A 27,321-nucleotide genomic window follows, 5' to 3' on the forward strand; every position below is an offset into this window, starting at 1 on the left:
AAATTACACGACATAATATAATATTTGATATCAAGTCTTTACTTTCACATTGTAATAAAATTATGTAATACACTCATTCAATAATAAAATATAAACACGCACACAGCATATATTTTTTTTCTTAAATAATGGCTAAAAACTATCCCATAACTTATATTTTGTGATCAGTCGTCAAAGGATAAGCCAAGAAAAAAATATATAATTTATTAAATGGTTATTAACTATTATTGTCTGTTATTAATTGTTATTATTAAAAGAAGTTATTAACTATTATTATCTTTTATTAACTATTATTAAACTATTATTAAACTATTATTAAACTATTATTAACTATTATTAACTATTATTAACTGTTATTAATTGTTATTAAAAAGAATTTTAAATATTCTTAACATTCTTTAAAAAGAAGAAAAATTATTGTAATAAATACAAATTGATTAATTGTAATTTAATTAATTTAATTTAAAAAATAAGGAAATCTCAATAAAATAATTATTTTAAAGCCATTCGTTCTCGCAAATTACTCAAACTACTCAAACTTTAATTCTATTTTCAGAATTTTCAGAATTTTAGAATTAGCAATATTTAAATTTCCAATAAAATAATAATTATGTTCAATCGTATCAGAAAAAAAACCATAAAATCTTTATGATGGTGAATCTGAGGGTAAAAGCGGATTTTTTAAAATTCCATAAATCGGTTCCGATTGTCATGTGCCCATCGGAACGACGGAAGTCACGGAACGACGGAATGACGGAATGACGGAATACTGAATAAACTGATAAAATAAGTATAAAGATCCCCGCATTTATTTTAATTGGTCGTTGTCATTTTTTTCGTTGAATTTACACAGGATGAGGTGTACATCCACGTGACGCTTGATGTATTTGTGCAATTTGCGTCAGTATTGCGCCCCTATCCCTTATAAAAAATTTTATCCGAATATTTCCGGTATATCTCCAGGCAATGCTAAAGAGAAATTTCTAAAGGACAAACTTAATGTTTATCAAAGATCAAAATAATCTATTACTTAAAGTATACATTTGTTGGAAATAAATTAGTAATTAGTAATTAGTAAGAAATGATTAACAAAATTGTTGCTCCTACGAAAAATTACAAATAATCATAAGTTATAAATATCGTAATGTTTTCTTTCGTTCAATAAAAAGATCACATATTCACATATTTAATATATTTTGCGATTTATATGTGACACAGAAAAAAAAAAAGATTTTATTCCTTTTATGAATAGATGATACAATGTACATCTATTTGATGTTTAAATGGAAGGTGATCCTTTTATTATATCATCATTATCGAAAATTTCCTAATTTTCGTTCATGCATATATGGTCTAACGTAGTCTTACGCAACTTCGCCAAGAAGCACGTCCATAAATGAAATTTTGGGTAAGTGACCGGAACGTTAATATCCGGTTGTCAATCAATTCCTATATAAGTATTTTCGTAACTGTTAGATATGCGCCCTCATCTTTGTTTTCTCATTTAATAAAATAATTGATTTCTTTTTTCAACTTGAACGAAAAAATTTAAAATAATTCAAATTTTTTTCTATCATAGGTCCATAACTCTTAATTTAATTAAACTCCAAGTTACAATTATAAAAAAAAAATAATAATTTTAAAAGATATATTATTTATTTATTTACTTATTTATTATTATTTTTTTTAAAAAAAAATAAAAAATGTCAACATCAAATGAACCAAATAACCCCGAGTCTGTTCAAAATGAAATTTCAAATCAAAATGAAAATATACGACAAAATCCACGTGAAACAGTACAATTATCAAAAAGTACATTAGCATTACTTAATCCTCATGAAGAAGAGCAAAGTCCATCGGATGATGAAGATGAAGAAGAAGATGAAAGTTCACATTGGCATGATAATTTTTTCGCTAATGTCTTTAAATCTCTTGGTGACAACCAACCAACTCAACCACGTTCTACAAATGTAGATCATCAAAAGAGACAAAAGAGACCTTATATTCATCGTTTACAATCTCAGGCTGATAGAAAATCTCTTGATTGTGGTTTAAGTGAACATCAATTAGCTGCGCCGTACATTGAAGAAGAACAACCTGAGAAACCCGAAGATTTCAAACGTTCTAGTACAACACCTTTATTGACTCCAGAAGAACAGCTAGAATCTTCAGAAGCTGAAGGTATATTATTATATAATTTATTTTTTTTCTTGAAAATAAATAAATTTATTTCTTATTTAAATTCTCGTTTTAATATAGGCTCAAGCGTACGTCCACATGAAAATAGTCTTAGGGATCGCGCAAAGAAAGCTTTGGCGTTACATCACATTCAAAATTTATTTACACCTTCTAATAAGGAACATTTAGAGAATGCTGGAAATTTAGCTTCTGAATTGTTACCAATTTCAATTTCTGTTCCATTCTTGTGGGCTCGTCTAGACTATAAAGGTCGTAGAGCGGTAATATAAATTTCTTAGTAGAACTTATGATTTATGATATTATAACATCTTTTAATTTAATTTTATTTAATCAATTCAGCCTCCTATTATATTTGAAGCTTTAAAGGTTTGATCATAAAACTTTTTTTATTGTATTCATCAATTACGTGAACAGTAATTAAAAATAGTTTCATTCTTATTTTTATAATAAATAGCTTGCTATCACAGATTCTTATGCTGACCATAATATGTATAACCTACAAACGATTTTTCGAATTGAGTTGGAATATGGTGATGTCAAATGGGTCATAAAAAGATCTGGATATGAATTTTTTCAACTTGATTTTAATTTAAAAAAGAGACAAGAAATTGCTGGCATACCGTCCTTCTCGACTGGTATGTCAGCATGGGTTGGAACATTATTTCATAGATCTGAAGAAAGACATGCAAGACAAGCTACATTGTCCCTTGAGAGAAGGAAAACTTTGCAAGAATATCTTATTCGATTAATAGGAGTATTGCGTAAACATGTTTCTTATGATCTTAATGAATTCTTGGAACTTAGTGCTATTTCGATTACAAGAGATATGGGTTGGAAGGGTAAAGAATGTTATTTGGAAAATAAAGTTGAAAAGTTTAGGAAACCGAGGTTTTTTTGGAGAATGAGAAATTCTAATGAAAAATGGGAAAAGGAATGGGTTATAGTTCGTGATTCGTATCCTTTTTTATTATTATTTTTTTTTTTAATATAATTTTCTTTATTCTTAACTTTATTGAATCCTTAATATATATAAAAAAAAATTATAAAATAATCGTCAAATAGCTATATTGCATTTTGTTCACATATAAGTTCATCATCCCCAGCAGATGTGTTTCTGTTGGATAAATATTTTAAATGCGATAGAACTGAAATTCATGGGATCCATAAAGTTTTATTACACGATCGCATTGATTTATCAAATAGTTCTCGTAAAATTGAGCTCAGAGGCGATAAACGTACCTTGGAAAGTCTTATGGAAAGTATCAATAAAGTTAAAATATCATCTCCTTGGGTGAGACAACATCGGTTCGATTCTTATGCCCCAATAAGAGAAGCTGCAAAAATAAAGTGGTATGTTGATGGCAAAGATTATTTCTTCGCCGTTTCACAAGCCATTTTGGCGGCTAAATCTGAAATTTATATCGAAGATTGGTGGTTATCTCCTGAATTAGTAAGTATGCGTAATATGTGTACATATATATATATTTTTTATAAATTTAATTGTTCTAATAATTCCTTGTATAGTATCTTCGCAGACCTCCTAGTGAAAATGAAGATTTCCGATTAGATAATTTACTTAAAAAGAAAGCAGAAGAAGGAGTTATGATTTATATTGTTGTATATAAAGAAGTGAGATATGCTCTGACTTTGGATTCGCGTCATACAAAACTGTCATTAGAAAAACTTCATAGGAACATAAGAGGTTATTTTTCAAGATTTAAGATTTTGATGATTTTGATTCAAATAGTTTAAATAGTTTGAAACATGTAATAATTTAATTATTTGTTTTAGTTCAAAGGCACCCGGATCATGGACCTGAGGGAACGATGTTTTGGGCGGTAAGAAATAAAGTATCCATGTATATTTAATTTTTAATTTTAACACTGTTTCTTATTCTATGAAATTTTTAATTTTCATTTCAGCATCATGAGGTGAGTTTATTTCTTTAAAATATTTCGTTTATTACTTTTTTATTCTCATTTATTAACAATATTTGACACAAATTATATAGAAAATGGTTGTGGTTGATAGTCAAGTAGCGTTCATAGGAGGATTAGATTTATGTTTTGGGCGTTATGACACTCATACACATGAAATGATTGATTGGTTTCCTGAAGAAACCAAAAAAGCTCGATCAATATGGCTGGGATTAGATTACTCTAATCCAAGAGTTAAGGATTTCGCAAATGGTATTTTCTCTTTTTAATAAAGAACGAATTTTTATTAAATAAATCATATTACATTATTTTAATCACTTTGATTTCTGGTTTTTTTTATAGTTGCGGATTATTTGCATGAGATCATTGATAAAAAACGTACCCCTCGTATGCCATGGCACGATGTTTCTATAGGAATGGTAAATTCACACAATAAATTAAACTATTATTTAAAGGTTAAAAAATTTAATTTTAATTGAAGTAATATTGATCTTTAGATTGGAACTCCCGCTCGTGATGTTGCTAGACATTTTGTACAAAGATGGAATTTCATTAAAGATGAAAAGGCTTATAATAAAGAAAAGTTCCCATTTTTAACTCCAAAAGGAGAATATGTTAGTACTCGCGATGAAAGTTTATTCAGAGGTACTTGTGATGTGCAATTGCTAAGAAGTAGTGCAGAGTGGAGTAGTGGGATTAAACAGGAGGTGAGTAATGTTTTGCATAATAATTATTTATTTATCAAATCAGATTTAAATGATTACGCTTATTTATAACTCTGATATTTTTAATTGTTCAAATTAGAATTCTATCTATAATGCTTATGTTCATTTAATTCGAACTTCCAAACATTTTATTTATATTGAAAATCAATTTTTCAGTAAGTTTTTATATTTTGAAAATAAATAATATTTTAAGCAACTAGTATTTCAAGTAACTTTTTATTTATTCATTTTTAATTTCTCATATTACGATATTAGTCACTTCCACCGAACATGAAAACAATTATGTTATTAAAAATAGGATTGGAGAGGTATTTTATTAAATTTTAATTACAATATCAAAAGTTGCCTTTAATCTATAACTGGTACTAGAACTTAGCATTTTTTTGATTTAAATCAATTTATTGTTATTTTTATTTTTATTTTTTTAGGCTATTGTTGAACGAGTGAAGCGAGCTCATAAAAATAATGAAAAATTCCGTATAATAGTTATTATGCCTTTATTACCTGCATTCGAAGCCGATTTAAGTTCAAAAGATGCTGGAACAATCCGGTAAATAATAAAAAACCCTTTGGGAAGGGTAAATGATCCATTTTCTAATTTTAATGTTTTTTTATTTTATTTTATTTTTTTAGTATGGTCATGCATTGGCAATATGTTTCAATATGTCGAGGCGGGAAATCAGTTTTAGAGAAAATTGCAGAGGAAAAAATTAATCCGGAAGATTATATTTCATTTTTTGCTTTGCGTGGTTATGATAGAATTCATGCAAATGATGATAAGGGAAAGAAAACTGATGGTTCATCAACGGATCATACTAAACAAGATTCTTTCTCAGATGAACAATCTCGCCCAATTTCGGATGGTAGAATTGGCGGTGAGCCAGTTATCCCGTCAGGCATAAAACAGATGGATCCAAAACAAAATTTTGTAACCGAAGAGGTTTATATCCATAGTAAATTAATGATTGTAGATGATAGATTTGTGATTTGCGGTTCAGGTTTGTTCAAGAATCAATTTAATATACTCACTTTATTAACGCATATTTGAGATGATAATTTTCTAAAAAAAAACTTTTTATATAGCTAATATAAATGACAGATCACAGGTTGGAAATCGTGATTCGGAAATTGCAATTGTTATTGAAGATAAGAAACATGTCAAATCACGCATGAACGGGTTGGAAGTAAGTGATTATTTTAAATTAATTCTTCGAATTTCTTCTTTTATTTTAATTATTTCTTTTAAATTTTATAATTTTATAGTATCAAGCATCAAAATTTGCATACACATTACGGAGCAGCCTTTTCAAGGAACATTTGGGAATATGTGAACCACAAGACCATTCGTCAGTTACGAAAAGTTCTCTGCCGCCCGTGAGTAGAGAAATATTATTTGATTTATTACACGAAAGAGATAGATCTATTTCTTCAATATTAGATGATGATATGAATTATAAACAACCTAAAATTAAACATCCAACAAAAGAAGATTTAATTGTTATGGATCCACTCTCTGATGAATTTTATGATCATTGGAAAACAACTGCGAAAAACAATTCTGAAACATATCGATCGGTATTTAGATGTATTCCTGATAAGAATGGTGTGTATCATTTTTTTTTTGAATGTCTTTTAATGTTTTGGAATTTGATTAAAATAATTTTATTAAATATCTTTTATTTAGTAACGTCATGGGATGAGTATAAACACTTCGTTCCTGATCAAACTAAAGTCCCCATAGGGCATGTTGCAAATTCGGAGACTCCTATAGATGAAACAGTTAAAAAATTGAATAATATTCGTGGACATTTAGTTGAATTTCCTTATGAATTTTTAAATAAAGAAAATTTATTAGGAAGTGTAATTTCAAATGCCGTAACTCCCGCTGAAATATTTACATAGTTTAAAAATACAAAAATTTTCATATAGCTAGCTTATTTAATATTTATTTTATTCATATTATTTATTTGTATTTATTACCATAAATATTATAAAAATCAATAAAATCAAGTTTATTCTTTTTAATTAAAATGAGTTCATCATTTGAGATCGACTGTACAGCAGACCTGATAATCATATGTCTTGAGGTCATATTTATAAATGTTTCACAAAATTTGCCCAGAGATTTTAATCATATTGATTATATAAACAATCATTATTAACTTTCCAAAAAAAATTTTTTTTTTTTCTTTTTTAAAAAAAAGCTTTTTTTTAAAAAATTTAAATGAACCCACCAAGATATGATGGAACTGTCCATCCAGATGAATGGATTAAACAAATTAGAACATTTTGTTATTTTAAACAAATTACAGAAGAACAAGAAATAGTAAAATTTTGTAAATCAATGATACATTCAACGATTAATATTAATAATAATAATGGTAATAATGATAATAATAATAATAATAATAATAATGAAATAGAAGAAATCAATACATTAGATTCACTTTCAAATGCTTTAAAATCTCATATAACATTTCAAATACTTAAAGATACATGTAAAAGAAAATTACAAGTATTAAAATTTGCACCAGAAATTCATGGAGGAGATACAGCAAAATTTATTTCATATTTTAATATGAAATGTTTTGATGCTGAAATAAATGATTTAGAAGAACAAAAGAAATTATTATTTCATAGTTTTTCTGATGATTTTTTTCGTAAAGAATTTAATAAACAAATTCATAACGTTAATTCAAAAGAAGTTTTATTTAAATTATTTAATAATATAGTTAATGAATATTCTAAGTTAATTAAATATGGTAATTTTGTATCTTTAAAACATATTACTACTGGAAAATATTTGACTACTGATGATAAAAAATATCTTACTGGTTCAAGAGGTCAAATTGTAAGTAATTATTTTTTTTTATTTTCCTCGAAAATTTTAAAAGATTTTTAAAAAATTCTTTTTCTTTTTTTAAAGGTATTTTCAACTGATGCATTACCTGAAGCTAATGCTATATGGAAAATTAATTATCCATTTGGAAGTCAACCTAAAGCAAATAATGAAATAGTATCATATGGAGATACGATCAGTTTACAAAATAAATTAGGAAAGATGTTATGGGCGTATCCAAATTATAAATCTCCAACTTCTGGTCACGTTGAAGGTATTTAAAATGTATATTCTAATCCAGATTATATATATATATTACATATACATGAATGTCTTATTAATTTTTCTAATCGTTTTTAGTTAGTTGTTATTCAATGAATCAATATAATAATTGGATGATTGAACCAAATATTAGTAATATTAGTACAAAGAAAAATAGTAATGAAGAAAAAAGATATTTAAAATCAGAAGATAAAATAGTTATTGTAAATGAAAGTAAAGAAAAAGTTATGATTTTACATAGTCATAATATTAAATTTACTTTAGATAATTCATTATATCAAGAAGTTTTTTGTCATGATAATAGAATTCATTTAAAAGATGAGGTGAGTTTATAAAAAAAAGAAAAAAAAAAGATTAGAAAAAAAAATTATTATTATTTTTTTTTTATTGAAAATTACTAATTTTTTTTTTATATATGTAATATATTTTATAGTGGTGTATCGAACTTGTTGAACATTAAAAAAAATACATTAAAAAATACATTTTAAAGATTTTTTTTTTACAAAAATACATTTTATGTTTTTAATATTTTAATTTTCAAGAAAAAAAGGATATTTTAAATTTAAAATTAATTTTTTTTTTTAAAAAAACAATGTAACTTTTTAATAAAAAATGTCCGGCTTCGTATCATAGTAAAATTTTATCTTATGTTCGCACGTGACAGATGATATACATGATAATCGACATACTATATATATGTTTATATTTGCGTTTCATAATGAACCAGTATAAAACTGGATATTAATTAAATATATAAATAAATAAAATGCCAAGTTCTTTTTCATTAAAAATTTACGCTTTTTTTTAAAAAATATGGATATTCCAAAATATGACGGAAATATTCATCCAGATGAATGGATAAATGATATTCAAAAGTATCTTAAACTTAGATACACAGGTGATAATTATTTGAATATTGCTATATCATTAGTAGATTCCAATATTATCTCACTTCCAACTAATATTGATAGTTTTGAAGAACTTCGTAATACACTTAAAGAGGATATTTCTTTTACAGTATTTAAATGTACAAATAAAAGGTTATTAGAATTATTAAAATATATACCCGAAAAAGAAGGTGGAAATACTTCAAAATTTATTTCAGATTTTCGTAAATTATGTTACAATTCTGAAATTAATGATATACGAGAGCAAAAAAATTATTTTTGTAATACACTTCCAAAACTTCCAAATAAGAATGATACCGATTGTTATAATTATCTTCTGGAATTTATCAAGAGAAGGGAGAAAATCAAATCAATGAATGATTTAGTTAAAGAATTCGTGGAAATTATTACAGTTGAATTAAATTTAATTAAAAATGGATCTATTGTAGCTTTAAAGCACGTTGTTACAGGAAAATATTTAAGTTCGATTGAAAATTTACGTTATACAACTGGAAGCATGAATCAGCTGGTATATCTATTTATACATTTCTTTTTATTACATCAATAATTAACTTTATTCAATTATTTTAGGCTTTTGCGGGCAGCCCAGAGCCTGATCTAAATGCTTTATGGAAAATCGAATTTAGTGGAAAATTAGCTATGTATAATAAAACTTCTATAAGATTACGACATGTTAAATCTGACAATATTCTTGGATTACGTTTTTTTTTCAATAGACATGGATATTTTTATTGCAAATCTCCGATAACCGAACATGCAGAAGGTAATAAATTGAAAATTTTTTACTTAATTTATTATTAATTAAAGAGATAAAAAGTAATCAATAGTAATTCTTTTTAGTGTGTTGTGACGGAAATGAAAATCTTTGGAAGTTTAATTATAGTAAATTAGAAAATCACCAAGGATATTTGAAGTCAAATGATATTATTAATCTTAGTATTGCTAAAGAGTATGATAATTATAAAATTTCATTTTTACGTAGTCATGACGTTCAATTTACTATTGAAAATAATATTTTTCAAGAAGTTGTTTGCCATAGCGAAAGATTAGGAGGGAATGATGAAGTAAGTTTTTTATTTTGTTTTGTATTTGAAATGTTCAATAAATAAAAAATTTATTTATTTATTTTTTATTTTTGTTAGTGGCGCATTGAACTTATTAGTCAAGATTGAATAAATTAGGATGTGAGTTATATTCGAGAAAATATAAATTATTTTAGTTTATTTATCAAAAATTTGAATTCCTTAATTATAAGTAGCCATAATTTTTGTGCATAATATTTATTCTAATATTTGATTTTAATAATCATAAATAAATAGTACTGGATCCACGATGTTTTCCTTAAAAAAATCACTTGTAATATTGATAGTTCAAACTTTCAATAAACAAACTACATGCGTCGACTATTATAAAAGAGATCGCGGTAATCCATTTTCAGAAATATTGACAATTCTAAGTGTCGCTGTTTACGATTTATAAAATGATCAATACTCAAGTTGCCAACATTTTTTGATTATGACAGTAAAATCTATTACAATTTATTTGTCTGTTAAAAATATATAGCAAATTTGTTATTTTAATAGTATGATAAGTTTCAATTATTTGAGAGATTTTTTACATTTTTTTGTCTGTTAAATGTAAAAAGTATATAATTTTTTTATTAATCAACACTTTAAGAAAAATAAATATCGGTAATAATAATATTGCTTTCAGTATGTCAGAATGTCAGATGCTCAGATCACGTGAAGCAAATGTATCGTTCTTATACGTGTACGACATACTATCTTATACGACGTATATGTCACATAATATAGGTCGTATAAGATAGTATGTCGTACACGTATAAGAACGATACATTTGCCACTGTGAATGTCATTTAGTTGTGTTCGCACGTGATAATAATATGCATGATAATCGACATGTTTGTTAACGCGCGTAATACGCGCTTCTTCATAAACCAATATAAAACTGGATATAAAAAACGCGGTCCAAAATTTTACGCTTCTTTCTTAAAAAAAAAAAACTTTAGAAATATAAAAATATGGATATTCCAAAATATAACGGAAATATTCATCCAGATGAATGGATAAATGATATTCAAAAATATCTTGCACTTAGGAAATATGATAAAAATTATTTGGATATTGCTATATCATTAGTAGATTCCAATATTATCTCACTTCCAACTAAAATTAATAGTTTTGAAGAACTTAGTAACGCACTTAAAGAGGATACTTCTTTTACATTATTTAAATGTACTAATAAAAGGTTATTAGAATTATTAAAATATATTCCTGAAAAAGCAGGTGGAAATACTTCAAAATTTATGTCAGATTTTCGTAAATTATGTTACAATTCTGAAATTAATGACATAGAAGAACAAAAAAATTATTTTTGTAATACACTTCCGAAACTTCCAAATAATAATGATACCGATTGTTATTATTATCTTCTGGAATTTATTAAGAAAAGGGAGAAAATCAAATCAATGAATGATTTGGTTAAAGAATTTGCGGAAATTATTGCGGATGAATTAAATTTAATTAGAAATAGATCTATTATAGCTTTAAAGCATGTTGCTACAGGAAAATATTTAAGCTCAATTGACAATTTGCGTTATACAACTGGAAGCAAGCGTCAACTGGTATTTCTATTTATACATTTCTTTTTTATTGCATCAATGATTAACTTTATTCAATTATTTTAGGCTTTTGCAGGCAGCCCAGAGCCTGATCTAAATGCTTTATGGAAAATTGAGTTTAGTGGAAAATTACCTATGTATAATAAAACTTCTATACAATTACGACATATCAAATCTGGCAGTGTTCTTGGATTATATTATGATTACAACTATTATGCTTATTGCAAATCTCCGATAACTGAACATACAGAAGGTAATAAATTAAAGATTTTTTATTTAATTTATCATTAATTAAAGAGATAGAAAGTAATCAATAGTAATCCTTTTTAGTGTGTTGTAACGGAAGTGAAGATCTTTGGAAGTTTAAGCATATTAAATTAGAAAATCACCAAGGATATTTGAAGTCAAATGATATTATTAATCTTAGTATTGCTAAATCGTTTTTGCGTAGTCATGATGTTCAATTTACTATTGGAAATGATACTTTTCAAGAAGTTGTTTGCCATAGCGAAAGATTAGGAGGGAATGATGAAGTAAGTTAAAATTTTGTTTTGTATTTGAAATATTCAATAAATAAAAAATTTATTTATTTATTTTTTATTTTTGTTAGTGGCGCATTGAACTTATTAGTCAAGATTAAATAAATTAGGATGTGAGTTAATTTCGAGAAAATATAAATTATTTTGGTTTATTTATCAAAAATAAGAATTCCTTAATTATTGATAACTTAAGTAGCCATAATTTTTGTGCATAATATTTATTCTAATATTTAATAATTATAAATAAATAAATAGTACTGGATCCACGATGTTTTTCCTTAAAAAATCACTTGTAATATTGATAGTTCAAACTTTCAATGAACAAACTACATACGCCGACTATATCGCGGTAATCTATTTTCTGAAATATTATTCACGTAAATATAAGTGTCGCTGTTCACGATTTATGTACTCAAGCTGCCAACATTTCTGATTATGACAGTAAAATCTATTACCAATTTATTTGTCTGTTAAAAATATATAGCGAATTTGTTATTTTAATAGTATGATAAGTTTCAATTATTTGAGACATTTTTTTTGTCTGTTATATGTAAAAAGTATATACTTTACAGATCGTAGCGATGGCTTAATGCGCAGTAACTGCATATATGTAATCTCTTTACGATTACATAATGTGGTCACTATGTATTAATCCATCGCTACGATCTTGAAGTTTCTGTAAAGTAACTTTTTTTATTAATCAACACTTTAAGAAAAATAAATATCGGTAAATAATAATATTGTTTTCGTTTTCTATTATTGAAGAATGCTCAGTATGTCAGTTCACTGTGAATGTCATTTAGTTTGTAGATTTTTGTGTTCGCACATGATAAATGATATGATAATCTAAACCAATATAACTGAACGCAGAGTCCAAAATTTCACGCTTTTTTCTTAAAAAAAAAACTTTAAAAATATAAAAATATGGATATTCCAAAATATGACGGAAATATTCATCCAGATGAAATGGATAAATGATATTCAAAAATATCTTAAACTTAGATACATAGCTAAACACGATGATGATTATTTGAATATTGCTATATCATTAGTAGATTCTAATATTATCACACTTCCAGCTAAAATTAATAGTTTGAAGAACTTAGTAACGCACTTAAAGAGGATATTTCTTTTACATTATTTAAATGTACAAATACAAGGTTATTAGAATCATTAAGATATATTACTGAAGGTAATACTTCAAAATTTATTTCAGATTTCCGTAAATTATGTTACAATTCTGAAATTAATGATATAGGAAAATAGGAAAGCAGAAAAATTATTTTTGTAATACACTTCAAAACTTCAAAATGATGATGATAACGATTGTTTTAATTATCTTCTGGAATTTATTAAGAGAAAGAAGAAAATAAAATCAATGAATGATTTAGTAAAAGAATTTGCGAAAATTATTGCAGATGAATCAAATTTAATCAGGAATAATTCTATTGTAGCTTTAAAGCATGATGTTGCTACAGGAAAATATTTAAGTTCAATTGACAATTTGTGTTATATAACTGGAAGCAAGAATCAACTGGTATATCTATTTATACATTTCTTTTTTATTGCATCAATGATTAACTTTATTCAATTATTTTAGGCTTTTGCAGGCAGCCCAGAGCCTGATCTAAACGCTTTATGGAAAATTAGTACATTTAAAGAAAAATTCCCTATGTATAATAAAACTTCTATAAAATTACGACATATCAAATCTGGCAATGTTCTTGGATTATGTAATTTTTATAAAGATGGATTTTTTTTATCACAAATCTCCGATAACTGAACATACAGAAGGTAATAAATTAAAAATTTTTTAATTTATTATATTAAAGAGATAGAAAGTAATCAATAGTAATTCTTTTTAGTATGTTGTAACGGAAATGAAAATAGTTAAAAGTTTAATTATAGTAAATTAGAAAATCACCAAGTCAAATGATATTATTAATCTTAGTATTGCTAAATCGTTTGGTAATTATCAAAATTCATTTTTACGTAGTCATGATGTTCAATTTAGATACTTTTCAAGAAATTGTTGGTCATAACGAAATAATAGAAGAAGTAAGTTATTTTTTGTATACGAAATATTTAATTAAATATTTATTTTTTTTTTCTTTATTAGTGGTGCATTGAACTTATTAAACGAGTTTAAATAAAGTAGGATGTGAGTTACTACATTCGAATTACTTCTCAAAAAATTTTGATAATCATAATAAATAAATAGCACTAGATCCATAACGATTTCCTTAAAAAGTCGTCATCTATAATATTGATAGCTCAATCTTCAATAAACTAGTACGTAAACTAACTATTCTAAATTTCTAATTAAAAAAAAAGTCACAAGTTGGAAGTTATAGTGTTACCCACCAGTCCACTAAAGGTATTGTATTTGCGTATCTCGAACGACTCAAGAATATTGAGCGTTATGATTGTTAACACTAATTGATTCAACTTATAAAACAAACAGATATGGTTAGCACTATTCACCTTGTATATCCGTGGAAGTCTCTAATTGTTGTCATTTTCAGAAATATTGACAATCAACATATCGATGTATATAAGTAAATAAAATTACTGATAACCCTTATCTGATTTTGAAGCAAAGGTACTTTAAAAGTTTTGATCTGTGTGACATTATCTTTCTGATGCACACCCATAAGATATCATGTATGACTTTTGTTTCAAATTTATTATTGATACGGGAAATAAAATATATGATTCAACTTGTAGTTGTGATACATAGATTTGCTACACGATAGTTCTATATTAATGCCTGCAGAGGTTTTTCACTTGTCTAAACTATCTATACTAACACCATGATTGTTTCAATCATCAATATCCTGGATAAAAAAAATTGGTCGTAGGACGTCAGTTATAATATCGAAAATAAATCAAATCTTAACTTAGTAAAAGCCCCGCCAAAAACTTCTTGTGTCTTCCATAATGCTAATAAATTTCTCGGGATTCCTGAACGGAAATTTCATTTACTATATATGCACAGCCACAACAAAAAAAAATATTCATACTTTTTAAAATTGCATGTCTTGTCGGCATTCCTTGTTGGTAGTCCTATTTATTTGGGTTTAAAAAATAAAAGCCTTATGTGCTTGCTGCACAACCGCAGTTTATTAAGTTTCGTATTTATTCGCAATTTAACAAGTGTTGTCGCCTTTTTTTCTTTTATTGATAAAAAATAATTACAAGAGCAGTAATACATTATGTTTCTATCTTGTAAAATACACTCATAAAAATTATTGACATTTGAAATTCTAAATACTAATTGTAAAATCATCACCTCAATAACAATTACGCTATCTAATAAGTATAATGATCAAGCAAATTGGTCAATTTACGTTTCTCTTCATCAAACGATCTAACGTCACAATGAATTCTTGACATCCCAAAGTCAATTAAGTAAACAACATCATTAGTATCATCAAGCAAAATATTTGCCTCGCGAATATCATTGTGAAGTACTCCTCTATCATGAATTGCATTTAATGCAAGGAGACCCATAACTCTTTGCCGTTCAGTTATACGTTTATAATTATTTAAAGCAGAACCAACAAGAGTCATGCCAATAGCATAATACATCCCACCGTAAAAGCCATAACACAACAAATTTGGAATATGAATTCCTTGAATATCAGAGAGAATTTTATAAATATTGACTTCTTGTTGCATTTCTTTCAAGACATGTGGGTTTTTTGATAGGTCAGTACACTTCAAAGCAATTGTATTTCCGCGGAATTCACATAGGAGTGTCTTCCCACTTCGTCCTTGGCCTAATATACTCTTATACTTGAAATCTGCAAAGCTAAAATCCTGAATAGGTATCTGCATTTTTTCGTTTGTACTAGGAGATGGTTTCTTCTTAGAAGCTATGACTGTCTTTCTTCCCTTAGTTGATTTAGTAGTTGATTCGAAATAGGACACTGAATGTTTATTTCTTTTATCAGTAGTTATAACAGGATTTCTAGAAAACGAATCTGCACATAAAACCTGAACCATATATGCATACGTTTTAAGGACCGGTGGTGATTGAGACTGTATTGGAAGGGTCTTTGAAATATAAAGCACTGATGGTTCATCAGCTGGCCGGCGTAGAAACCAGTGATGTTGATAGGTTGATAACACGCCATACTGAAGTTGAGATTCTTTCATGTAGGTAAAAATCTGTCGAATAACATCTCTTGCATGGGTCATTTCATAACGTTGGTTTTTTTGATCGAAATACAGGAATGTTTGTTCACCATCCAATCGGAACAATTGTAAAATGTGCTCACTCTTGATCTCGATTGGCGCGATAAATTCAAATGAAAACATGGCAGAAAAATCCGGTTTACCGGCGATAGGAACTGATTGTCTCGAAAATTCATAGTCCGGCAAAAGGACGTTTAAAACTTTACAAATATTGCAATAAAAAGCAATGCGAATGTCCTCTTCATTAATACAATCCGAGAAGTCGATAAATTGTGGTCTTCCAAATTTCGGTTCATTGTCAAAGTGAAAATTATTAACTTCTTCGAAAAGATCATCCCAAAGACGAATCTCCCCTGGAAATTGATCACCTGAATATGTAATGCTCTGCTGTGAGATAATATTTGGATGATACTCAATAGGTAACGGAACACATGATAATACCTGTTCTTGACTAAGAAGCCCTAAAAAACAAAAAAAATAGCTTTAACTACGAAAATAAACTGTGTCTGTTGAATAACAAAAGCGCTCGAACTTTAAACTATTTGATTGAACCTACTTTGCTTATTTAACTCATCGATAAGATCCTCAAGATCTTCCGTCGGTCCCCCAGGAAAGTTATAAGGATGGGTAAGAAGTCTTTCTCTGGTCAGTTTAAGAAATTGACGACCATTAATTCTTTCCCTACGAAAAATTTTATATTCTTTATTTTTAAGGCCAAAGTCCTTTCCTTTTAAAAAAGTGATGAGTTGTTCCGCATCATATCCTTCCACAACTTCGGTCGATGGATTAGCAGAAGTGGACATATACAGTATTGATAAAAAAATATATAGTGGGACAAAGCAGTCAACGGTTGTACAGTTTCAGAAAAAAAGGAAAATTTTGCATTAAAAAATGTGGTATATATAAGAAATTTATGGTCACACAAATGAGTCGTATGTCAAATGACACAGAAATGACATTGAAATGACATCAAATGACATCGATTTTACTATGAGAAATGACAAATGTCATTTGAAGAATGAATTTAACAACACTGGTGCCTGATGCTGGCATAAAATTTATCTTTATGCATTAAGAGACTAGAATTTTAACCGAATACATCATTAAATAGTTTGCAGGTGTTGCCGAACGAAAAATGTGTACGATACTCTAACTCAAGTCCGGTCAAGGATGTGGATAATTTATAATTTTTATTGCTGTGTTCACTATATACTACGTAATACAATTCATAAAATGATCAATATTCAAATTTGCCAACATTTCTGAATATAACAGTATTAAACTTTTACCAATTTATTTGTCTGTTAAAGTATTTTTTATATTTGATGATAATAGTTAATGGTTTGAAAAATTTTTACTTATTTTGTCTGATAAATGTTATATATTTATATATTAATCAATACTACTTTAAGAAAAATATATACTAGAAATAATTCTGCTTTCGATTCTCTATTTTGAGATTTTAAAAATAGTGCTCGTGAACAATGATCACAATGATCATTTGGCCATTTAATATTGTGCGATAAATGATATGCATGATATAGTGTTTCGACCCGGATGGGTTATTAACGGATCAATCCGCGGTTTAGTGGTTTACTACGGTTTGGCATCGGTTTATTTGAGTTGGAGCTATAAGTTTGGCCAAAATTAATAAAATTTGTAGAAGAATAATTTTTTTTAAATCTGACAAAAATTATAGTTTGACAAAAATAATAAAAAAAAAATGTTGTGATGCTAATCAACGGATCAATCCGGGTCGAAGCACTAGACCATGATAATCGACATATATATATTTATACTAGCGTTTTATTAAACCAGTATAAAACCGGATGTAAAAATTCTGAGTCCCTTTTATTAAAATTTTACGCTTTTTCTTAAAAATATGAATATTTCAAAATTTGATGGAAGTACTCATCCAGATGATTGGATAAATGATATTAAAAAATATTTTGATATTAAGCAACCAAATAAACATGGTGATTATTATTTGAGGACTGCTATATCATTAGTAGATTCTAATATTATTTCACTTCCAGCTAAAATTAATAGTTTTGAGGAACTTAGTAACGCTCTTAAAGAGGATATTTCTTTTACAATATTTAAATGTACAAATAAGAGATTATTACAATCAATGAAATATATTCCTGAAAGAGAAGGTGGAAATACTTCGAAGTTTATTTCAAATTTTCGTAAATTATGTAATTATTCTGAAATTAATGATATAGAAGAACAAAAAAATTATTTTCATAATGCACTTTCAAATAATGATAACAGTCATAATTATTATTTTTTTGAATTTTTTAAAAGAAAAGAGATAATAAATTCGATGAATGAATTAGTTAAAGAATTTGCGGAAATTATTACAGATGAATTTAATTTAATTAGAAATGAATCTATTGTAGCTTTGAAACATGTTGCTACAGGAAAATATTTAAGTTCAATTGACAATTTATGTTATACAACTGGAAGCAAGCGTCAACTGGTATGTCTTTTTATATATACATTTCTTTTTTTGTTTCATCGGTAATTAACATTTATTCAAATTTTAAGGTTTTTGCAGGCAGTCCAAAGCCTGATACAAACGCTTTTTGGAAGATTAAATTTAATAAAGAATTAGCTGTATATAATAAAACTTCTATAAACTTACAACATATCAAATTTGGCGAAGTTCTTGGATTATGTTATAACTACTGCAGTACTTATATTTATTACAAATCTCCGATAACTGAACATACAGAGGGTAACAAATTGAATATTTTTTACTTAATTGTTTTTTACTTAATTTATCAGTGACAGAAAGTACTCATTAGTAATTCTTTTTAGTATGTTGTGGCGGAAATGAAATTAGTTGGAAGTTTAAGCATAGTAAATTAGAACATCACCAAGAATATTTAAAGTCAAATGATATTATTAATCTTAGCATTCATAGACATGATAATTCTCAAAATTTATTTTTACGTAGTCATAATGTTCAATTTACTATTGGAAATGATACTTTTCAAGAAGTCGTTTGTCATAACGAAAGATTAGGAGGAAATGATGAAGTAAGTTATTTTGTTTTATATTAGAAATGTTAAATAAAATACTTATTGTTTATTTTTTTATTTTCATTAGTGGTGCATTGAGCTTATTAAACAAGGTTGAATAAATTGGATGGGGGCTATATTTGAAAAAATATGAATTACTTCAATTTAATCATCAAAAATTTGAATTCATTTAATCAATGATGTTTTTTCCTTTTAAAAAAAAATTACTTGTAATATTGATAGTTCAAACTTTCAATAAACAAACTACGTGCGCTGATTATTCTAATTTAAAAAAAAAAATTATGAAATATCGATAATTTTATATGAATATAAATGGATAGCTTTTTTACTGTTTTCAATGTGTTTGCTATTTACGATTTATAAAATGATTAATATTCAAATAGTTATTTTAATAATCTGATAAGTTTCAATTATTTTACTATCTTTTGTCTAATGAACGTATACATGAGGGCGTAATTATTTCAGATAACTCAACATTAAGACAGCGCAATGGTGAAATATATTATACCGAATTTTTGTTCAAAAAATAGTATTACACCAGTTACACCGGTATAATGAATTGGTGTAATGTACCGTCAACCATCAGCATGGTTTGAACCTAATTCGCCCCATGTATTTATGAACCATGAACGCAAAAAAATAATACAATTTTTTTATTAATCATTATTTTAAGAAAAACAAATTAATCAGTATCGGTAATGATATTCATTTTCGATTTCAAATCAGTGAAGTGATCACCGGGATCATTTGGCCATTTAAGGATTTACTTGACTATGAAGCGTAGTATGAAGTACTATACTGATCAAAAGTATGAAGCGCCATACTGATCAAAAATCTGGGATTAAACCCTGGATCAAACCCTGGGGTGAAAATAGACTAATCCATACTTCATCTCGGATCTTCCTATATTTTATCCTGGATCTGATCCATATTTTATCCTTTGATCCACATTTTATCCCAGTCCAATTATCAAACCCTGGATTAACCTACACTTTATCCCAATTTGATCTATATTTTATCCCGGATTTGATTTTGTTTCTAACTTATGTAATCAGATTTTTTTGTTTATAAGATCATTTTAGAAACTTCTCTTATAACTTTAAAATAAAGAAATTTCCAAGTTTTCACGGGGTGTTTAAACAGGAGCACGTGATTTTAATTGGGATAAAATATAGATCAGATCCTGGATAATTATAGGAAGATCCGGGATATAAATCCTAGGGTTTAATACCGATCAGTATGACGCTTCAGCCGCTTCATACTTGACCATATATGTTCACACATATGACAAATGATGTGCATAATAATAAACATTATAAAATGTATAAAACTGGATATAAAAAACGCCGTGTCCTTTTTTTACGCTTTTTCTTAAAAAAAAAAAATTTAAAAATATGGATATTCCAAAATATGACGGAAATATTCATCCAGATGAATGGATAAACGATATTCAAAGATATCATGAACTTAGGGGTACAGATGAATATGATAGTTATTATTATTTGAGGACTGCTATAGCATTAGTAGATTCTAATATTATCTCACTTCCAGCTGAAATTAATAGTTTTGAGGAACTTAGTAATGCACTTAAAGAGGATATTTCTTTTACATTATTTAAATGTACAAATAAGAGATTATTACAATCATTGAAGTATATTCCTGAGAGAGAAGGTGGAAATACTTCGAAGTTTATTTCAAATTTTCGTAAATTATGTTATAACTCCGAAATTAATGATATAGAAGAACAAATAAATTATTTTTATCGATTACTTCCAAATAATGAATATTATAATTATTTTTTGACTGAATTTTTTAAAAGAAAAGAGAAAATCAAATCAATGAATGATTTAGTTAAAGTATTTACGGAAATTGTTACAGATGAAACAAATTTAGTTAGAAATGGATCTATTGTAGCTTTAAAACACTTTGCTACAGGAAAATATTTAAGTTCAATTGACAATTTACACTATAAAACTGGAAGCAGATATCAACTGGTATGACTTTTTTATACATTAATTTTTTGTATTTTATTGGTAATTAACTTTTATTCAAATTTTTAAGGTTTTTGCAGGCAGTCCCGAGCCTGATCCAAATGCTTTATGGAAAATTAAATTTGATAAAGAATTAGCTATATATAATAAAACTTCTATAAGCTTACAACATATCAAATCTGGCAATGTTCTTGGATTATATTATAAAACCGATTATGGATATAGTTGTATTTATTACAAATCTCCGATAACTGAACTTACAGAAGGTAATACATTGAAAGTATTTACTTAATTTATCATTAATTAAAGCGACAGAAAGTGCTCATTAGTAATTCTTTTTAGTATGTTGTAGCAAACAAGTAATTAGTTGGAAGTTTAATCATAGTAAATTAGAAAATCACCAGGGATATTTAATGTCAAATGATACCATTAATCTTAGCATTATTAAGCATGGTAATTCTCAAAATTCATTTTTACGTAGTCATGATGTTCAATTTACTATTGGAAATGATACTTTTCAAGAAGTTGTTTGCCATAGTGAAAGATTAGGAGGAAATGATGAAGTAAGTTATTTTATTAATTTATATTTGAAGTGATAAATAAATGCTAACTGATTTTCCCTTTATTTAGTGGTGCATTGAACTTATTAAACAAGGTTGAATAACATAGGATGTAAGTTATATTTGAGAAAATATAAATTACTTTAATTTTAATTGTCGAAAAATTCGAATTCCTTAATTATTGACAACTTAAGCAGCCAAAGTTTTTGTGCATGTTGAAAATAACCGATGTTCAGATTTTTAATAATCTCAAATAAATAGTGCTAGATTCTTGAAGTTTTTTCAACAAAACAATCTTGTAATATTTAAACTACGTACGCTGACTATTCTAATTAAAAAAAAATCCGATAAAAATAAAGTCTCCAGTTATTGCTGTTTTCGGTGTTATCGCTATACAGTTCACCCTCACTATAGTGAATCCTATGGGCTGGAGATTAAAATTCGTTATAGTGAGAAATTCACTATACTGAGGGTCATTTTATTATATATAAAAAAATCTGTACCTGAACTTTTCTTCATTATAGCAAGTTATTCACTATAAAAATTCATTATAGAGAGGGTGAACTGTATACAGTACGATTTATAAAATGATTAATATTCAAATTGCCATCATTTTTGAATATGACAGTAAAATCTTTTACCAATTTATTTAATATATTTTTTTCTCAAAGCTGCTCATATAATGATAATAGTTATTTTAATAATGATAAGTTTCCAATTATTTGAGAAATATTTATTTTTTTTTCTGATAAACGTAAATATATTTTATTAATCGATACTCTAAGCAAAATAACAATTCTGCTTTCGTTTCTATTATTGAAGATTTCAAAAATAGCGCTCATGGTGCTTAACCATTTGTCATTTAGCTTAGTATATTAGTAAACTTATCAATCCAATTAAATTATTTATATAATATTGGTGATAATTCTATTTATTTATCAAATTTATAAAAAAAAAGCAATACATAGTCACATTCCATCTAATTCTGTATGTATATGATATTAGTAGTATTGAAAACGTAAAATCATTTGTCATTTCAAGTCAAGGATTAATAAAATTTATGTCACTATACTAATAACCAATAAAAAGGGGTGTCTATGTAAATAAATATTAATTAACTTGCACTTTTGCAACATCAACTTGCACTTTTACACCATCAACTTACTTGCATTTTTGCACCGTCTACTTTAGAAAAAAAAAATGAAACTTTCAAAATATGATGGAAATATTCATCCGGATGAATGGATAAATGATATTCAAAAATATCTTGCACTTAAGGATTATGATGATGATTATTTGAATTTTGCTATATCATTAGTAGATTCCAGTATTATCTCACTTCCAACTAAAATTAATAGTTTTGAAGAACTTCGTAATGCACTTAAAGAGGATATTTCTTTTACAGTATTTAAATGTACAAATAAAAGGTTATTAGAATCATTAAAATATATTCCTGAAAAAGAAGGTGTAAATACTTCAGAATTTATTTCAGATTTTCGTAAATTATGTTACGATTCTGAAATTAATGATAGAAGAACAAAAAAATTATTTTAGTAATGCACTTTATAATAATGATCGTTATAGTTATCTTTCGGAATTTATTAATAGAAGAAAAAAAATTAAATCAATAAATGATTTAATTAAAGAATTTACAGAAATTATTGCAGATGAATTAAATTTAATTAGAAATGAATCTATTATAGCTTTAAAGCATGTTGCTACAGGGAAATATTTAAGTTCAATTGAAGATTTGTGTTATACAACTGGAAGCGGGCTTCAACTGGTATATATATTATTTACACATTTCTTTTTTATTTCATTGATAATTAACTTTTATTCAATTATTTAAGGTTTTTGCAGGCAGTTCAGAGCCTGATCTAAATTCTTTATGGATAATTAAATTTAGAGGAGAATCTGCTATATATAATGGAACTTTAATAGAATTGCAACATATTGAATCCGGCCGTAATCTTGGATTATGTTATTTTGCCCCAAAAGTTCATACTTATTACAAATCTCCGATAACTGAACATACAGAAGGTAATAATAAAGTTGAAAGTTTATTACTTAATTTATTATCTTAATTAAAGTATTCATTATTATTTTTTTTCTAGTATATTGTGGCAAAGATGATTATTGTGAGTGGCATTTTAAACACAGTAACTGAAATCGGAAAATCATGAAGGATATTTAAAATCATATGATACTATTAATCTTGCCATGAAGAAAACGTATGATAGTGAAGAGGTATTTTTACGTAGCCATGATGTTCGATTTACTATTGGGAACGATACTTTTCAAGAAGTTGTTTGTCATAATGAAAATTTAGGAGGAAATGATGAAGTAAGTTATTTTGTTTTGTATTTGAAATGTTCAATAAATAAACATTTATTTATTATCTTTTATTTTTGTTAGTGGCGCATTGAACTTATTTGTAAGAATAAATTAGGATATGAGTTGTAATTGATAAGGTTCCTTTAATTTGATTTTTGTAACTAATGCTAGATTCAGTTTTCAAAGAAATGTAATATTGATTTTGTCGATTATACGTACATATGCATACCTTTTTACTGCAAAATTAATGAATATTCTTTAGCAGGAAGTATTGTAATAAATAACAAAACAGTTGTTCATTCGTCAAATAAAAAAAAATAAATAATATCAGGTGTGAAATGTCACGTGAATATTTTCATTTGTCCTGCTGCGTCACATCAATAACCAATAAACAAGTTCGAATTAATATCATTTATTATTATCATAAAATTTACTTTAGAGTTACAATGTGCTTATATTTAGAATTTCAATTTCAAGTTGATAAAACTATAGAATTTAAAAATTGCTTTGATTACTTAATATATTTCTAGTGATGTTAATTTTCATCAAAGAATTTTCGGTTTCAATTTTTACTTGTTTCTTCTATTGTAATTAAATAAAAAAAATAATTACTTGGGTGGGACACTTAACAAATTTTAAAGAACTCGGAAATATTCGGTAAAGCTCAAAATAAGGTAAAATTATACCACCATTCTCGGAATATTGATCCAAAATTAGCGTATAATTTTTTATTTTATATCAAGCTTTACCGAATATTTCCGAGTTCTTTAAAATTTGTTAAGTGTCCCAACCTTTTTGAAATCAGCTGTAAATTTCAAATTTCGCTTTAGCATTACATTTTATTTCGCCACAAAATTTTATTATACTTTAAACTATTAAATAAAATAATTTAATGTGATTTTTTTTTACACATTTATGATTTGGAATAACGCTTCAAAGTTTATAATGTGATATCATGATCGGCAAATGGTCGGCACGTGATAATAATCACCGTCCTGTTACTTATAGAGCAAGAAATAACATTTTCGCTAAATATTTTAGTTAAGACGATTTTAATTTAATTATATGCTTCAGCAAGTAATTGTTGAATTGTTTCATCACTTGGAAATCGATAATTTGGGTCAAATTCATGAATGAATTCGCCAAACCCTTCATTGGTCGATCAAGATTCCAACAAATTTTCAGTCTCGGTTATTTTTAATATCTGGATTATCCCGTGCGTATTATTTCATCTATATGAAGCTGTGATAACTGTCCATTATTTTGTACCTCATTCATCTTTCTTTTATGACTTTCTTCAGTAATTCGATGTGTAGCAAGATGAGCAATAAAATTGCTAGTGGAATTATCAGAACCCATAAAATGTTCACATTATTCTGCACCATTCTTTCGTTGAACTTGAGCTAAACACCTTACTATTCTTTTGTATTGTCCAACTAGCTTTTACTGATCTAAATATCCCCATATCCAACTTTGCCCTGGTGGTTTTGCGTTTGGAATTAATACTAGCCTTACTAGCCTGGCTGGTTATTTTATTTAACTCAAATTTTAATTTTTTCCAAGTTTTTATTGTTTTATTGTACTTTCTACTATTAGCTATCTGCTAGCTACTTGTATCAGTACCAGATTATAACTCAATTACATGTGAAATTGGTTTTTTTCACTTTAATAGTAAGCTCTTTGATCCACTAGCTTCAGAGCTCGAAGCTTCTTCAACTTCAAGGTCTTCTAACCACGGAATTTCTTCAGACTTATCACTAGACATCTTTTTTCTAGTCACAGTCACGCAAAGCAGCAAAGTCAAATAACGCGTTTTAGATATCGTAATTTTTTTATCCGTCATACAAAACTGACATCCGGATACCTGCTGGATATCCAGATAATGCATCCACGGATCAGACCTCTAGATAAGAGAAAAATAATAAGCTTTTTCCTGAAAAAATTATTTTTGAGGATGGGACAGATAAGGGAACCTCTCTAGCACTTTATTAATTTTCTTCTCTTCTGGATCGTCAGAGTTAAAGATGCTACGTGATGGTTCCGAATTTTTCTTAGCACGTGGATCAGGATGTGACAATTCGGAATTTTTTCATCACTTAGCTGACGCTAATAACAATAGTCCGAAATTTTAAATTTTATTTATTTATATTGTGTAACTTATTTTTAAAGTACTTTGTTAAAATATAATTATTGTATTACATGGAATTTTTGTGGATTTCCATGGAATGTTGTAAAATCCATAAAAATTACATGAAAACTAGTCCGAAATTTTATGTTTTTATTATTGCTACTTATTAAAATTGCTCTATCACTTTATCAGTTTAATTACTCTTTTTACTATTCAATTTACAATTTATAAAATTTGAAGTCATATAATATTAGTGTGGTTTCTAGGTGGCAGACACCATACTTCTATAATATACTACGTTATTAAACATGATTCATTTTGTGTATGAGCATGAACGAAGAGAAAAATTGCAGCAATATATTGTATCTTTATTATGAATTATTTTCATTTGAATTAATTACATGAGAAACATAATATAATCTGCTAGTTATATTCACACCGTTTTTTTGATAAATTAACTAAACATATTGGTTTATAAGTATATCATTAAAATATAAAGATGCGCCACAACTAAGAATGATATGATTGTTCCACTCCACCTTGTACCATCGTACATTATTAAAACCTACGCCAACTCTCCAATGCCCAAGATGACCTGAAAATATTCATAGACTATTAATGAAAAAAAACCAAATTACAGTTTTAGAAGCAAAACTAGTAAATTACCTTGATCCATAAGTTTGGGGGGTGGGCATCTATGAACAATCGGTTTCATTCTTCGCGAGCGTTGGTTTATGGCGTCATCCACCAATGTCCGGACGATACCTATTATTATTAGCTATGCATATAACTTCACTGCAAACCCACCAGCCTCATTTTTGTTGCTGAATTGAGCTTTGTAATGCGAGATGTACATCTACTTTAACTCCACAATCAAGTTAATCCATATAAAAAATAAGTAAGAAGTTGAATGAAACAGGATTGTATGTTAGAATATACTTACTTTGAAGATGAGTATGTCATTTATTCTTTCTGCTTTAAAAACGTTGTG

At 27.0% G+C, this 27,321-nt stretch overlaps 9 protein-coding genes across 9 annotated transcripts; 8 read left to right on the forward strand and 1 right to left on the reverse strand.

Moving 5' to 3' along the window:
• Nucleotides 1-1,703: 1,703 nt before the first annotated feature.
• On the forward strand, nt 1,704-6,876 carry OCT59_013583 (uncharacterized protein; the record flags this gene model as incomplete). Its single annotated transcript, XM_066141619.1, has 18 exons — nt 1,704-2,181; nt 2,260-2,459; nt 2,539-2,565; nt 2,654-3,153; nt 3,262-3,649; nt 3,724-3,901; nt 3,991-4,037; nt 4,122-4,130; nt 4,211-4,388; nt 4,479-4,555; nt 4,634-4,843; nt 4,941-5,016; nt 5,117-5,169; nt 5,290-5,411; nt 5,495-5,859; nt 5,945-6,045; nt 6,125-6,464; nt 6,546-6,876. The coding sequence occupies 18 exons, from the start codon at nt 1,704-1,706 to the stop codon at nt 6,761-6,763; spliced, it is 3,567 nt and encodes a 1,188-aa protein (XP_066001743.1). The 3' UTR covers nt 6,764-6,876.
• Nucleotides 6,877-7,085: 209 nt separating this feature from the next.
• Nucleotides 7,086-8,442, forward strand: OCT59_013584 (uncharacterized protein; the record flags this gene model as incomplete). The annotated part of the gene is made up of 4 exons (XM_066141620.1): nt 7,086-7,712; nt 7,788-7,974; nt 8,061-8,305; nt 8,416-8,442. The coding sequence occupies 4 exons, from the start codon at nt 7,086-7,088 to the stop codon at nt 8,440-8,442; spliced, it is 1,086 nt and encodes a 361-aa protein (XP_066001744.1).
• Nucleotides 8,443-8,795: 353 nt separating this feature from the next.
• On the forward strand, nt 8,796-10,062 carry OCT59_013585 (uncharacterized protein; the record flags this gene model as incomplete). Its single annotated transcript, XM_066141621.1, has 4 exons — nt 8,796-9,398; nt 9,461-9,653; nt 9,731-9,954; nt 10,033-10,062. 4 exons carry the CDS (start codon nt 8,796-8,798, stop codon nt 10,060-10,062), a joined length of 1,050 nt encoding a protein of 349 aa, XP_066001745.1.
• Nucleotides 10,063-10,877: 815 nt separating this feature from the next.
• OCT59_013586 (uncharacterized protein) lies at nt 10,878-12,196 on the forward strand. The gene is made up of 4 exons (XM_025324744.2): nt 10,878-11,534; nt 11,598-11,784; nt 11,862-12,064; nt 12,142-12,196. Exons 1-4 carry the CDS (start codon nt 10,932-10,934, stop codon nt 12,169-12,171), a joined length of 1,023 nt encoding a protein of 340 aa, XP_025184742.1. The 5' UTR covers nt 10,878-10,931; the 3' UTR covers nt 12,172-12,196.
• Nucleotides 12,197-13,448: 1,252 nt separating this feature from the next.
• Nucleotides 13,449-14,219, forward strand: OCT59_013587 (uncharacterized protein; the record flags this gene model as incomplete). Its single annotated transcript, XM_025324743.2, has 4 exons — nt 13,449-13,607; nt 13,671-13,803; nt 14,067-14,128; nt 14,190-14,219. 4 exons carry the CDS (start codon nt 13,449-13,451, stop codon nt 14,217-14,219), a joined length of 384 nt encoding a protein of 127 aa, XP_025184741.2.
• A 1,163-nt stretch (nt 14,220-15,382) lies between these two features.
• OCT59_013588 (uncharacterized protein) lies at nt 15,383-17,073 on the reverse strand (the record flags this gene model as incomplete). Its single annotated transcript, XM_025309089.2, has 2 exons — nt 15,383-16,731; nt 16,827-17,073. The coding sequence occupies 2 exons, from the start codon at nt 17,071-17,073 to the stop codon at nt 15,383-15,385; spliced, it is 1,596 nt and encodes a 531-aa protein (XP_025184740.2).
• A 1,079-nt stretch (nt 17,074-18,152) lies between these two features.
• Nucleotides 18,153-19,414, forward strand: OCT59_013589 (uncharacterized protein; the record flags this gene model as incomplete). The annotated part of the gene is made up of 4 exons (XM_025330108.2): nt 18,153-18,752; nt 18,821-19,010; nt 19,094-19,314; nt 19,385-19,414. The coding sequence occupies 4 exons, from the start codon at nt 18,153-18,155 to the stop codon at nt 19,412-19,414; spliced, it is 1,041 nt and encodes a 346-aa protein (XP_025184739.2).
• A 1,297-nt stretch (nt 19,415-20,711) lies between these two features.
• OCT59_013590 (uncharacterized protein) lies at nt 20,712-21,968 on the forward strand (the record flags this gene model as incomplete). The annotated part of the gene is made up of 4 exons (XM_025310226.1): nt 20,712-21,311; nt 21,379-21,574; nt 21,651-21,871; nt 21,939-21,968. 4 exons carry the CDS (start codon nt 20,712-20,714, stop codon nt 21,966-21,968), a joined length of 1,047 nt encoding a protein of 348 aa, XP_025184738.1.
• Nucleotides 21,969-23,068: 1,100 nt separating this feature from the next.
• Nucleotides 23,069-24,331, forward strand: OCT59_013591 (uncharacterized protein; the record flags this gene model as incomplete). Its single annotated transcript, XM_066141622.1, has 5 exons — nt 23,069-23,333; nt 23,401-23,651; nt 23,719-23,908; nt 24,054-24,211; nt 24,284-24,331. The coding sequence occupies 5 exons, from the start codon at nt 23,069-23,071 to the stop codon at nt 24,329-24,331; spliced, it is 912 nt and encodes a 303-aa protein (XP_066001746.1).
• Between the last annotated feature and the right edge of the window lie 2,990 nt (nt 24,332-27,321).

The sequence above is a fragment of the Rhizophagus irregularis genome, chromosome 21 (genome assembly GCF_026210795.1).
Source record: "Rhizophagus irregularis chromosome 21, complete sequence".
Lineage (NCBI taxonomy): Eukaryota > Fungi > Glomeromycota > Glomeromycetes > Glomerales > Glomeraceae > Rhizophagus > Rhizophagus irregularis.

Coding starts and splice junctions, on each gene's coding strand:
- OCT59_013586 (XM_025324744.2), top strand. CDS start 10,932: ATGGATATTCCAAAATATAACGGAAATATTCATCCAGATGAATGGATA. Junction 11,785..11,861: donor GATAACTGAACATACAGAAG/GTAATAAATTAA, acceptor AATCCTTTTTAG/TGTGTTGTAACGGAAGTGAA. Junction 12,065..12,141: donor GATTAGGAGGGAATGATGAA/GTAAGTTAAAAT, acceptor TATTTTTGTTAG/TGGCGCATTGAACTTATTAG.